The 14315-nt window shown below is 36.1% G+C and overlaps 1 protein-coding gene across 1 annotated transcript in view; it reads right to left on the bottom strand.

Moving 5' to 3' along the window:
• Nucleotides 1-14315, bottom strand: part of Uggt2 (UDP-glucose glycoprotein glucosyltransferase 2) — a 92664-nt gene that overhangs the window by 33648 nt on the left and 44701 nt on the right. Inside the window, exons 16-21 of the mRNA XM_013022966.1 lie at nt 12640-12804; nt 12217-12340; nt 12045-12143; nt 9631-9737; nt 3190-3396; nt 1228-1359 (exon numbers count right to left, since the gene is read on the bottom strand). Of these exons, the coding sequence (XP_012878420.1) occupies nt 1228-1359; nt 3190-3396; nt 9631-9737; nt 12045-12143; nt 12217-12340; nt 12640-12804 (834 nt within the window). The remainder of the gene's footprint in view (nt 1-1227; nt 1360-3189; nt 3397-9630; nt 9738-12044; nt 12144-12216; nt 12341-12639; nt 12805-14315) is intronic.

Raw genomic sequence — 14315 nt, 5'->3', positions numbered from 1 at the left:
GTGTGTGTGTGTGTGTGTGTGTGTGTGTGTATATATATATATATACATAGAAAGAAAGTGATTGTAGGATTACAATCATGCTTTGAAAAGGAAGAGAAAGAAATGATCATAATAGAAGAAAGAGCTGGAAGGTAAAACAAGCTATTAATAAATTTTATTAGGATGATGGGAATAAGAATCCTTTTCTACAGCTTTTAAATGATACGTTAATGTGATAATTTAATTTTATACTTCAAAATTCACAAAAATCATTGTCACTTTTGACTGCAGGAAATCATGCCTGTAATCCTAGCTACTCAGGAGGCTGAGGATTGCAGTTCAAAGCCAGCCTGGGCAGGAAAGTCTGTGAGACTCTTTTTTTTTTCTTTCTTTTTTTGTTGGTTGGGGGACTTGAATTCTAGGCCTGGGTTGGCTTTGAACCACCATCCTCAGATCTCAACCTCCTGAGTAGCTAGGATTACAGGTGTGAGCCACTGGTGCCAGGCCCGTGAGACTCCTATCTCCAATTAACCTCTAGAAAATCGGAAGTGGCGCTGTGGCTCAAGTGATAGAGCACTAGCCTTGAGCTGAAGAGCTCAGGGACAGCGCCCAGGTCCAGATATCAAGCAAAATGACCAACCAACCAACCAACCAACAAAAAACCCTGCAGAAAAGCCAGTTGCTGGTGGCTCATTCCTGTAATCTAGCTACTCAGGAGGCTGAGATCTGAGGGTCATGATTCAAAGCCAGGCCAGGCAGGAAAATCTGTAGGACTCTTATCTCCAACTAATCCCAAGAAAGTCAGTGGCTCTGTGGCTCAAAGTGGTATAGCACTTGCCTTGAGTTAAAAAAAAAAAAAAAGGCTCAGGGATAGCTCCCAGATCCTGAGCTCAAGCCCCATGACTGAAAACAACAACAACCAAAAACCCTATAGAAAAAGGAATAAAAGTAGAAGATACAACAATGTACTTGCTACATCTACCACGGAGTAAGTTTCTGTTTTGTAATGTAAATGCTTGTTCTCATACTCACGTTAGAGCAAAATAGGGCTAGGTGTAGTAAGTACATTCTACCTTACCTGCATCCACGAATGGAGAAATGTTATGAATGGCCACATAGGTGAAAAGCAGCAGGGCTGTTGAGCGCCCATTGTGTTTACAGTGGTCTCACTGTCTGGGTGGCAGACAGTGTCTGCGGCAGATGGCACGCCTGTCACTGTGGAAGCGGAGCACCTGCTGTTTTACTCACTTTCCCATTGCTGACCACACTTATCTCTCCAGGGTCCAACTGAAGCACACTCTGACAGAATAACTGGTGAGTTCGGAAAATATTCACTCCAATAGTGTTATATTTTTTCTCAAAAGCATTCTTATCCATTTCCTGAAGTAGGATTTAAAGATGCTCATTTTTAGTGATATTAATATAAAAATTTAAAGTAAATATGGTTATAAAACCATTCTTTTAATTGGAAACAGTATTTTAAATAGAATCTTCTTTTGCAGTAATTTACAATGTTTAAATCTTGTTATAAGCAGATATAGTTTGTTATTCATTCTTTAAGAATCTCAATGAAAAACAGTCTTTAAAATAGATAAGCCCTAGCTCATTCCATTGTACCAATTCCCAAATGCCATTTAGTAACAATATATTTAAATACTGAAATACATTTAGAGTCACAATTTATATGGACATTCACAGAAAATCAAACATACCTTCATTATGAAGCACACTTCTTACAAGTTTCAGCCAAAATCTTAGATTACCTTCATATCTCACATACCATTGGTCAACTAATTCCAGTGATTAGTTGTGAGAAATAATATGTTCTTGGTATCTACCACAACTATCTCATCCAAGACACCTAGATTATAACAGTAGCACTGTAATTGTTCATCCTGTGTTCTCCCTCATCTATCTAGGATCAAATCTTTACTGGCATCCAGAGTCATCTTTACAGGTTCCTTTTCTCCTTGAGACTCCTCAATGGCTCAGAAAAACTGTCAGCTCCTTACCATGGCTGTCCAGTGACTAAACTAACTGGAGCTATTTCTCTGATCTCATCTCCCAGTGCTTTCCCTATCATCCCTCCATTCTGGCAGTGATGACAGAATGACTCACCTATACCTCAGACATGGCAAGACAGTTTGGGACAACACACTGTCCTCCAAGACTTCCTGTGGCTCAATTTCAATTTTATGCAAAATTGCCTTTCTGACCACTCTGTTTGAAATGGCATCCTCCAAATTTTACACCCTCTTTCATTGGTCTACATTTCTCTAGTACTACTTATTTTCTGTCTTTCTCATTTTAATGTAAGCTCCACAAAGACTAGGGACTCTATCAGTCTTGATCATTAGGGTATTTCAATTGTCTTGGCGATGATCAATAAATTTTTTTTTTGTTGTTGTTGTTGGATCTGGGGCTTGAACTCAGGGCCTGGGCACTGTTCCTAAGCTCTCTAACTCGAGGGTTGTGCTTTACCACTTTGAGCCACAGCACCACTTGGAGTTTGTAAGTGGTTAATTGGAGGTAAGTGTCTCACAGAGACTTTTCTGCTCCGACTGGCTTTGAACCATGAGTCCTCAGATCTCAGCCTCCTGAGTGGCTAGGATTACAGCATGAGCCACCGGCCCCCAGCAATAAAGTATTTTTTGAATAGATGAATGAATGTTGCTTCCAGAAGATCATCTTCTTCACTGAACTACTCAAGGATTATTTGCTTAATGATCTATTTGTTTATTTTTTTGCTAGTTCTGGGGCTTGAACCTCAGGGCCTCGGCACTGTCCCTGAGCCTCTTTGTGCTCAAGGCTAGTGCTCTACCATTTGAGCCACAGTGCCACTTTCAGCTTTTTCTGAGTAGTTAGTTCATTGGAGAGAAGAGTCTCATGGACTTTTTTGAACCATGATCCTCAGATCTCAGCCTCCTGAGTAGCTCAGATTACAGGCATTAAGCACTGGCTCAGCTGATTAATGTTTTAGTCCTCAGTTTTTCTTTGTCTCCTAACTAGAATGCAGCAACTTTGAGAAGCATGAAAGAGTTAATAAAATAGATGAAATTTGACAGTCATATCACTTAATTTTCATCATTTTCCCCTGTACATAACTGGGTATTATCTCCAACTGATACCTATTGATATTTTCATTAAGTATTTTAACTTATATTTTTGAGAAAAACATGTCTTTATTATTTCGAACTAATAGTTACTGACCTCAGTAAGGAAATTTTTAATTTTATCTCCAGAATAAATCGCTGTAGCAGTTTCTTCCTCTGTCAGTTTCTTGAGAAAGCTCTTTAAAGGGCTGTTTTTCTGTGTCAGAAAGGCTGCTAACATTCCTCTAGAAATAGCTGTGTTCTCTTCATTTATTTTTGATGTAGGATTAAAAATAAGTCCTAATCGACTGTAGACACTTGTTTCCTGAAAAACACATTTATAGGTTAAAAAGCCCAATGATCATATACCTTTATGGTTAATCAGAGTTTTCCCCAGTAGGCTTGTTCACTTTACCTTATGGCACTTTATAGTGTCAGTCTTCCTATGATGACTGTACTGAACACCATGCTACCCTTTTTAAAAATAGCTTAAAAACCATTCGTGTCATTAACTCCTCCTGCTTCACGTCTTTGCACAAAAAGGTTTAGCCTCTTTTTGTGAGTATGTGAAATGACACATTAAAAAAATACATAAGGGGCTGGGAACGTGGCTCAGTGTAGAATGCTTGCCTAGCATGAATGAATCCCTGGGTTTGATTCCTCAGTACCACAGAAACACAAAAACCCAAAAGTGGCTTAAGTGGTAGAGTACCAGCCTTGAGCAAAAGCAGCTCAGGGACAGAGCGCGCACACGCGCGCGTGCACGGACACACATACACACACACACACACACACACACACACGCCCATGGTGAATTAGACTACCATAAAACTACCACCAAGATCAAGGAGTCAAGCACTGACTGCATTGCAAGGACATTTCACATCTTCTGCAACCTGTCATACCCTCCAACTCTTCTAAAGACAACCACTAGCTTTCCATTTATGATAGTGGCATATTTACTTTTCTTTATAGTTTACTTCCTAAGTCTGCATTGCTAGACATTTATTTTGGATTTCATAAAAGTAGAATCACATAGTATTTAGTTTTTTTTGTATTTTTACCACTCCCTTTTATGTAAGATTCATCAATTTTATATTTTTTTAAAATGCTTTTTATTGTAAAAATATTGTACAGAGTGTGGTTACAACTACATGAGTAAGGTAATGAGTACATTTCCTATTGAGCATTGTTACCCCTCCTTTTTTTTCCCCTACCATTCCATCCCTTCCCACATCCTCAACTCGTCCCTCCTGCCCCCAAGTTGTAAAGTTAGTTTTCAACATAGTGTCTTGTACATCTTAGTGTTACAATGGGTCAACCTATATCCTTATTTCAGCATTTTGTTATTTCCCTTTCCCTCCCCAAATTAGAAAAGTGTATATACAAGATGCAGGGCACCGGAATCAAATACAGGGATTCTACCTTGGGGGAAGAACATACAAAAGAAACAAAAAAAATCACATTGTACATTATAAAACAATAGCAATAAAGAAAAAACCACTTGTGTCCCTATTTTAGGGTCCATTTCACTTAACATCATCTTATATGGTCATATGTACATAGCTTTTGACCTTTTCTGCTTATCCTAGACATACACTAGTTAATCAATTTTATTTCCCATGGCAATAATACACTGGCTAATTTTATTAACATAGTAGGATTGAGAACTGCCTGGAGATTAATAAAGATGTCTGTGATGGTATTTCCTGAGACAATTAGATCATGAAGGCTGAACTAATCAATGAATTCATCATCCTTGATGAATTCATAACATGATGGTGTTAAATGGTGGTGAAAGGTAGAGAGGGCCTGGTTAGGGAAGGCAGCTCACTGGAGATGAGTCTCTGGGGTTACATGTTCCTCTATTCCTATTGTCTGCCTCCTGTCTGCTGCTCTCTTCTGTCACATGGGTAATGGAGCCAAAGCAGGTGGGCCACGTGACCTCATAAACTTTACCCTCAAACAATGAGCCTAACTAAATCTTCTTCCAAGATTTTTTTCCAAGTGTTTGATCACAGTGACAATAAAAGTAACAAGTATAGGCAATTGCACAGAATTCTATTATATCAATATGTCCTTTGATCTAGGCTATCGAGTTTTTTGCAGTTTAGAATTCTACACATAAAAAGCAGTCAAATGGTTTTCAAAATGGTTAGCTGTTCTAATTTTTACAAATAAAATATGTGCACCATCACTTCACAGACTGATAAGCAGTCTGTACTGTATTTAAGTGGAATCAAATGATTCTGGTGTACTGAAGTTTTGCTTTGCTTTTCCCACATAATTAATGATACTAACTATCTTTAATATGTTTGTTGGCTTCTTTTCTGATTTGTCTGCCCAATGTCTTACCATCTCTTTTTTACTGGATTATCTTTTTCCCCTGTGGTGTAGAGGTTTCTAAGCCACCAGGACTTTGTGACTATATAGGCACAGATAACTTCTTCCATTTTGTGGCTTGTTTTAAACTCTACCGTTGTTTTCGACAGAAAGTAGTACTTAATTTTAATGTACAGTGGTTCAATTTATTGATATTTTTAACCAATGGCTTTGGTGTCTTAGGTCCTATTTGAAACACTCTTCCCTACTCTGAAGCCATAAAGATAATCTATACTATCTTCAAGAATGTATTGTTTTGCTTTTTGTGTTTAGATCTATAGTCCATTTGGAATTGATGTCTTTTTTGTATGATGTCAAAAGTGAGAACTTTCCAAGCAATCTTTACTCTTCTTTTTTTTTTGGTCTGGTCGTGGGGCCTGAACTCTTCAGCTCAAGGCTAGCACTCTACAACTTGAGCCACAGCGCCACTTCCGGCTTTTTTCTTTTTGCTTATGTGGTAGTTAGGAATTGAACTCAGGGCCTCATGCATGCAAGGCAAGCGCTCTACCACTGAGCCACCTTCCTGGCCCAATCAATCTTTACACTTCTATAAGGCTTTTTAATCACAAACAAGGTTATTAATAAAGGTACAGCTCTGTTTCTGTGTTCTCTTTTTTCCCCATTGCTCTAGTTTTTATCCTTGAGTTAAGAACAAGTTGTTCTCAATTAGATAGCAGGTCTTGAGAGCTAGAAAGACACTGTTTCTCCTTTCTCCTTTAAGAATACCTTAGCTATTATTGGTCCTTGGAATCTCTACATAAATTTGCAAATCAACTTGGTAATTTTCATTGAAAATTCAGAGATTCCTACTGGAATCCCAATCATGCTATATGTTAATTATGGTGACATACTTATTACAATGTTAACTCTTTTGCTAAATGATCATGGTACACCTTCCCATTAATGTATTTTCTTTTAAAATGTTTTAAATGTGCTTGTCACATTTATTTCTATTATATATTTCTGATACTACTGAGAATGGTTTATTTTTTATTTATTCTTTATTTGAATTGCATTCTTTGGCTAGGTACTGTGGCTCACACCTTCAATTCAAGCTCCTCAGGTGGCAGACTTTAAGATGACAGTACTTTGAGGCCAATCCAGACAAAAATTAAGCAAGATGCCATCAGTAAAAAAGACCAGGTATGGCTGGGCGCCGGTGGCTCACGCCTGTAATCCTAGCTACTCAGGAGGCTGAGATCTGAGGATCGCGGTTCAAAGCCAGCCTGGGCAGGAAAGTCTGTGAGACTCTTATCTCCAATAAAAACCACTAGAAAACCGGAAGTGGTGCTGTGGCTCAAGCAGTAGAGTGCTTGCCTTGAACTGAAGAGCGCAGGGACAGCGCCCAAGCCCAGAGTTCAAGCCCTACAACTGACCAAAAAAAAAAAAAAAAAGACCAGGTCTGGTTGTGTGTGCCTGTCATCTCTGATACACAGGAGGGCTGAGGTAGGAGGACTGTGGTCCATGATGACCTGAACAACAACCCTATTCCAACAATACCCAAAACAGAAGGGACTGTAGGGCAGTTCAATTGGCTCAGTGTTTGTCTACCAAGTCTGGGGCTTCACATATACAAGCAAATAAGAATTCTTTTTTGAATAGGGAAACTGAACTCATGTACTAACCTGCCATCATGATAACCTGTTTAAGCTAAAAAACAATAATGTATATGTGGAGTATATGTATTTTTCATGTAAATAATTTACAAAAGATGACCTAAAATTTTTCGAATTTCATATGGGTTATTAATTTCTTTACTTCTTTAGGCTTTTTGCAACTATGGGCATGAGTAAGACTGGCCTATCATCTTTTGTTCTTCCTTTTAGGCATTCAGTTTTGAAGTAATCTTAGCTTTTAAAATGAGTGTGGACATAGCACATCTTTGCATTTGATGGACAGAGTGTGTCAGAATGATGTGTGGTCTAATTCACAGTATCGTCATATGGGACAGCAATGTGCTCTTTTAGAACATTTTAATTATTACACAAAGTTTACCTTTCTTCAATGCTTCCATTTCCAGTAGGAAGCGTTTTCTGAGATTCAAAATTATTTCTACTCTCAATATTAATGTTTTTTTTTCTTCGTCGGTTGTGGGGCTTGAACTCAGGAACTGGGCACTGTCTCTATATCTCTTTGTGCTCTACCACTTGAACCACAGCACTACTTCAGGTTTTTGAGTGGTTAATTAGAGATAAGAATCTCAAGGGGACTTCTCTGCCTGGGCTCGCTTTGAACTGTGATCCTCAGATCTCAGTCACCTGAGTAGCTAGGATTACAAGTGTGAGCCACATATGCATTTTATGCAACATTCCATAAAAGAGATAAATAATTAAGATATTACTTCTCAAAGTTTTAGAATTAAGTCAAGTGAGTGTTATACCAATCATTTTGTAGCTCCTGGAGAAAGGCAGTTTATAAACTTTTCAGAAAATATGTTCCCAGAACTTCTGGAGCTGGCTGAAGTTAATTTTTCTTTTAAGATAACTGCTATGTTGTAGAGCCAATACAACCTTTTTTGAAATTTGATGGTCTACAGGTTATTGAGACAAGCCCAAATGCATTTTGACATGGTCTAATATAAAAATACTTCTACAAATGTTACAATGTTTTCTTTAAAATATATTATTTATTCCTAATTGTTAGTCAGACTCTAAAGTGGCCCCAGGGATCCTCACCTCCTGGTACGAATGAGTTTGTATGAGCTTTTCTAATAGTGAAGAGAAACAACCTGAACAACAAACAGAAAAATAGTTTGTCACTTTTGAGGCTTTACCACTTATTCTGAGGAAGGCCAACTGTCATGTTGTACGATGTGAGGAGCGTGTGTGCGTGCCAGGGCTTAAACTCACTCTACTTGTTTTTTTTCACTCAAGGCTGGCATTCTCCCACTTAAGCCACTACTGTCTGTGCATTTTGCTGGTTAATTGGAGACAAGAGTCTCACAGACTTTTCTGTCCTAGCTGGCTTCAAACCCTGGTCCAGATTTACCATGTCTTAGCCTCCGGAGTAGCTAGGATTCCAGACAAGAGCCATTACAGCCCAGTATGTTGTGAGGATTGAAAAATCAACACCAAATAGATGTTTATGTGACAATGGAATGAGGTGCTCTAACAGTGTCTGTTCTAGCCAAGACTTAAGATGAATGCACTGAAGACAGAATCTTCATACATCCTCATTCAAGGCCTTAAGTCATAACCACTTAGCTAAGTTGTATTTGAATTCCTAACCTCAGAAACAGATGAAAAAATAAATGTTCACTGCTTTATACAATATCATATGGGGTAATTTTCTATGTAGCAGTAATGTTTTTTTTTTGGTCGGTCATAGGGCTTGAACTCTGGGCCTGAGCACTATCCCTCAGCTCTTCAACTCAAGCCTAGCATTCTTGAGCTACAGCGCCACTTCCGGATTTTCTGGTGATTTATTGGAGATAAGAGTGTCACGGACTTCTCTGCCCCCGCTGGCTTTGAACTGCGATCCTCAGATCTCAGCCTCCTGAGTAGTTAAGATTACAGGAGTGAGCTTACAGTGCCTGGCTGTAGCAGTAAATTTATACTTGGCTAATATAAAAAGTAAATATATAAAATATTTTAGTTTTTATTTTTAGGAGTTTAAAAAATTTATATACATATAAATCTATGTTCCCATAGAGATTCAGGCATTAATTAAAAATACTTCTAAATAACTATAAAAATAATCTCCTTAAGTATATTTGTTTAAGATTATCTAGTAACAGGAAAAACAGAGGTTATGATAAAACCTTATAATATTGTTGGTAAGTAAATTTACTTAAGTTTTTCTTCCATAATTGAAAAGTACTGTCTAAGTATGTGACAAAAAAATTCTTATTACTAGTTACTCGATTTAAAAGAAAAGTAGATTTGGCTTCACTGAGGTAGTGGAGAGCTCTAAATAATAATCTGTGTAACCACACACATCTGTGTCTAACACATGAGCTACCACAGGCAGATTGAGTCACAAAGACAGCAGGTTTTCTTTTGGGGAAGTTTCCTGTTTTATATGAAACTGATTGAACTGCTGACATAGTCTCCTCAGCACACATTCTAATCAAGTTAATTAAAATTTCAACATAGAGAAGGAAAAAAATTAATATATGTTCTTCATACTATTTTCCTTACCCTGCAACAAATTGTTTATAGGAAGATTATGTACTTGCCAAGTGCTTTATTGCATTAGAAAGCAGTTTTCTTCCAGAGGGTGTATCAAAGTCAGCAATAAGCCACAGAGTGACTGCAGAAACCACCTCCTCATCCTCATTATCATCTGAAATAAAAAGAATTATTTCTAAAATCAAAGGAAGGAAACATATGCAGTTAGAAAAACATACAAAAATAGTATTGTAGATTATTCTGAAAATGTAAATAATTCTAAAATAATGCATGTTTGTGGATTCATTATGGAAAATTCATATAAAAATGCTAGAAAAGTAGTTCATTGTATTGCTTGATATAAACAGGTACTGAGTAAACAGTCCTCAAGAAACATGACAGTGGGTTATTTTCTTATCAGTACAGAAACTCTTCTATGGTTTTCATTGTTCTAGCATTGGTAAGGAATGCTATCTTGTAGATACAGTTGTGAAAAAAACTGTATTTAGACCAATTTATACTTATATATATGTAAAAAAAGACAAACTTAGTAGTGGCTACAGAAAATGCAAATATGATATTAGCATATAGCTCACTGATTCCTTGTTATCACTAACTTAGTCTAACTTATATCACTTATTCTACCAATAATAATATAATTCTCTTCACAGTAAAATTAAAAAAAATTAGAATCTACAGAAACAAAACATTTTCAATTCTGGCACACAGTGAGATAAATACAATTTCATGAAATATCAGGTCACAACACATGAAATACTTGTCTGACTGTAATCAAAACACATAGAAATCAGGCCCTTATACCAGGTTGCTGATTTAAAATAATAAAAAGTTTATTCTACCAAAACCTTTCTTCTTGAATAAATCTGAAGTTATAGCTATTAACATAGTCAATAATATGAAACTATAAAATGGCTTTAATAATGAGAGAAAAAATAGAACACAAGAAGGAGGATAGCTTTGATTTTATCTGCAACCAACCCACCCCTGGGTTTTGGAGAACCTGACCACATACAGCTTTCAGAATAAGGTTAATTTTTTTTTTGGGGGGGGTCAGTTATGGAGCTTGAACTCTGGTCCTGGGTGCTGTCCCTCAGCTCTTCAGTCCAAGGTGAGTGCTCTACAAATTGAGCCACAGAGCCACTTCCAGTTTTCTAGTAGTTAATTGGAGATGAGTCTCTTGGACTTTCCAGCTAGGGCTGGCTTTGAACTGTGATCCTCAGATCTCAGCCTCCTGAGTAGCTAGGATTACTGGTGTGAACCACCAGAGCCCAGCTAGTACCCTAATTTTTAAGGAAGAAAAATAAAAGAATTCCAATTCTTCTTTACTGTTAGCACTTGTGCCATCACAGCTAGTAAACAAGAAATATTTAAAAAGTGCTCAGTAAATTCTCAAAATTATATATTTTTATCACAGAATTACAGATAAGAGGAAAAAAGATTCTTAGATAATATCTTTTACTTTGTAATAGGTTTAACCAAAGGTATTAGTTTCAGGTGATGCCTGAAGGGCATTTTTAAAATACAAATCAGATCCTGATCTGACTCCTTTTGCCTTTACTTGACACAGTTGCCAAAAGATAGAACTGTATTATATTTTATTCCTTGTTGGATTTCTTATAGAAAAAACATAAAACCAAATGATCAAAAACACATGGAATCTGTTAGAAAGTAATCCAGAGGCCATCTGGTTGAAATTGGGATTGAATCTACTATATAGTATTCTTAAAAACTGTGTCATTTTTTATTTCCATTTTTCTCCTATGTACAAGTAACATAATGATGGAAACTTTAGACCACTCTGACTCTTAGCATTTCACTGCTGATCTACTGAGACCAAAGCAGCTTCTCTTACTTTTTAATTATTGGTGCTTGTCTTATTAACTGAGCAAGCAAAAGCAGGCCAAATAAAGCAAAGCAAAGCATAAACTAACCAAATTCTATTCATTTTCTATTTATTTCAACAATTATTTGCACCCTGACATATCTGTGATCCCTGCTAGGTTCTCTGTTTAGACTAAATCTTTTATTTCCAAATGTTATTGACTTAAGTCTTTCTTCTTCCGGTCATGAAATTCAATTTAAGAAACACATCTGGATTTTGTTTAATCATAATGCAGGGAAATCATTCTCTCTTCTGATCCCAGAATTGCATATTTATTAATGCTGTTTACATAGCATTGAGATGGGTTCATTATTTTCTTAAAAAGGTGAAAATGGAATATCTTACTAAAAAAACAAAGCAAGAAGGCAAGATGAACCTTTCTGGGTGATTAGTGAGAATAAGAAACACAATTTCCTCATGACAGTCCTTAAATTTTAAGAAATTATGAACTGTTAAAGTGAAACCCAGGACTCTAATCAAAAACAGAAACATAATAAAATTTATTATGCAAGTACCTTATTAAAATTCCAAGTTTTTATTACTTTAGGAAGCAGTCCCAGAAAATACAAGCTTAATTACCTTCATGGTTTAAATAATACATGTTCTTTGCAATTACAGTAGTCTTATCTTGTGAATCCAAGAAAAAGAAAGTAGAGAAATCTTCAATATCAGCAGTTACTGGAAAAAAAAATACTGAATTACTGAAGCATTCACAACAAATATTTGTTCAACAAATGGAGAGTTATTTTACCTGATGTAGATATTAAATTAATGTACTGATATGTAGAGTCCAAAATCAAGGAATTTATACGGGGTACAACATTATTCCTATTCATTAGGAAATCAATTGCATTCATTTGATCATTTAATATACCCTGAAAATAACAACAATATTATTTAAACAAAATAGGCAACTTGAATGCATATTTTAAAATAATGTGAAATTAATTAATTAATTAATTAGGAATTAATCTAAAATAAATCAATACACAGCATGTGATTTAGGATTACCATAATAAATATTTTCTTTCCAGTACACGAGCTAAATTTAATTATTTTAAAATCATGATTAAATGATCAGGATAAGAAATTTTTAGATAACATGCTGTTAAAAAATATAAAATGACTCATTTATAAATGCCATTCATGAATTTTCTTCAACATGCTTACTTACCATAAAGACATCTCTTTGCAAATAAACAGATGTATCCATCATCTTGTGAAGAATAGCCACTTCTAGATCTTTAATAGTCATTTCCTCAAGGTTAAAAGGCTCACCATTATAAAGAGCTTGAGGCAAAGGACCTAATCCAGTCATTTTATAAAAGCTGCTTCCTGCCTATTCATAAAAAATATCAGTGTCAAACAAAATATAGCTATTTGAAAATTAATTTAAAGGAAAAATAAAGAGACATTGTAACATTTCTACTTGGCATAAAAGGTCAATTTTGATCATTTTATATGTCTTTCCCAATTACTATGAAAAGGAAAATAATGTATTTACATAGAACAGGAGTCAGGAAACTTTTTCTATAAAGGGCTTAGACTATAAATATTTTAGGCTTTGTCCAGTCTTTGTCATTATGACTCACTTCTGGTCATAAGAGTAGAAAAGAAGACATATACAACACACTTTACCCACAAAAAAATGCACAGTAGATTGGCCTTCCTGACCCTTGATATAGCCTGACATTTATTTAAATCCAGAACCTCTATTTGTACCAGAAATTTGTTTTATTCTTGTATTCATTAATTTAATACATATTGAATCTTGCCACCAGCATTTGATGATACCCAGTGAGTACAGAACTGAAAGTCTTCCCTACAGGGTTCATGTAACTACAAACAAAATCTCAAGGCATATACAAAGTCCCAAGGGGGCCCATTAAAGGAGAATCTCACCAAGCTTGAGTATGAAGAAGGGGGTCAGAGAAGGCACCTGTTAGGGACACTGAAAACATTAAAGGGTGAATGTAACTGTCAGGATGATCAAGTATAGAAAGGTATTCCAAGTGAAGATATAGTATTGCAAGAACCAGAAGGAAAGTGAGAAGATAGCATGTTTAGGCAATGGCAACTAAACATGGGCTATGATCTACAGGGGAGACCTGTCAGATACAGGGGCACAGGGGTTTAGTTAGAACTCATAGCAAGAGGTCCTCAACATCTGGATATAATTTAAGGATAACAAGGAGTCACTAAGCAACTCAGTCATTTATATTCAATACTAAGTACTACAGTTGTTATGATAGCTAATATTCTTATAAGTACTCCAGGAAACTAAATACTGGCTAAGTATTCTTAAATGAAATGGGAAAAGAAATGTGTCAATTTCAGCTTTTAGATTATGTAATAAACTACATGCAATCAGTTGTGTATTCCTATCCAAAACCAGAGTAATGTTTAACAGATTCAATTACAACTAGTACCATTACAACTAGTTCGCATAGAATGAAATAGGGATTAAATCACTTCCAATGTCCCATAGCTACTATCTTTTAGGATCAGAACTTGTACTCAGATCTGACTGGCCAAGAGTTTAGACTCCTAAGTACTGCTGTACATTTGCACTTATTGGAAACTTATTATGTATTAAGCTTATGAGTACACTGAATGATAGATATGTCAATACTATCCTAATGAAATATACTTTAACAGAGAGAGAGAAAAATGAGTAAATGAAAATAAGTGTGATTATAGCATCCAAGAGTACTAATGTCAATCTCGTAGGAAGAGTGTTCATGACAAATAAAATGAACAGATTGCTTATTTTAAAAAGAATAAAAAGGCCGGGCGCTGGTGGCTCACGCCTGTAATCCTAGCTACTCAGGAGGCTGAGATCTGAGGATC

Source organism: Dipodomys ordii, unplaced genomic scaffold (genome assembly GCF_000151885.1).
Source record: "Dipodomys ordii isolate 6190 unplaced genomic scaffold, Dord_2.0 Scaffold65, whole genome shotgun sequence".
Classification (NCBI taxonomy): domain Eukaryota; kingdom Metazoa; phylum Chordata; class Mammalia; order Rodentia; family Heteromyidae; genus Dipodomys; species Dipodomys ordii.
This window is presented reverse-complemented; position numbering and strand designations above follow the sequence as displayed.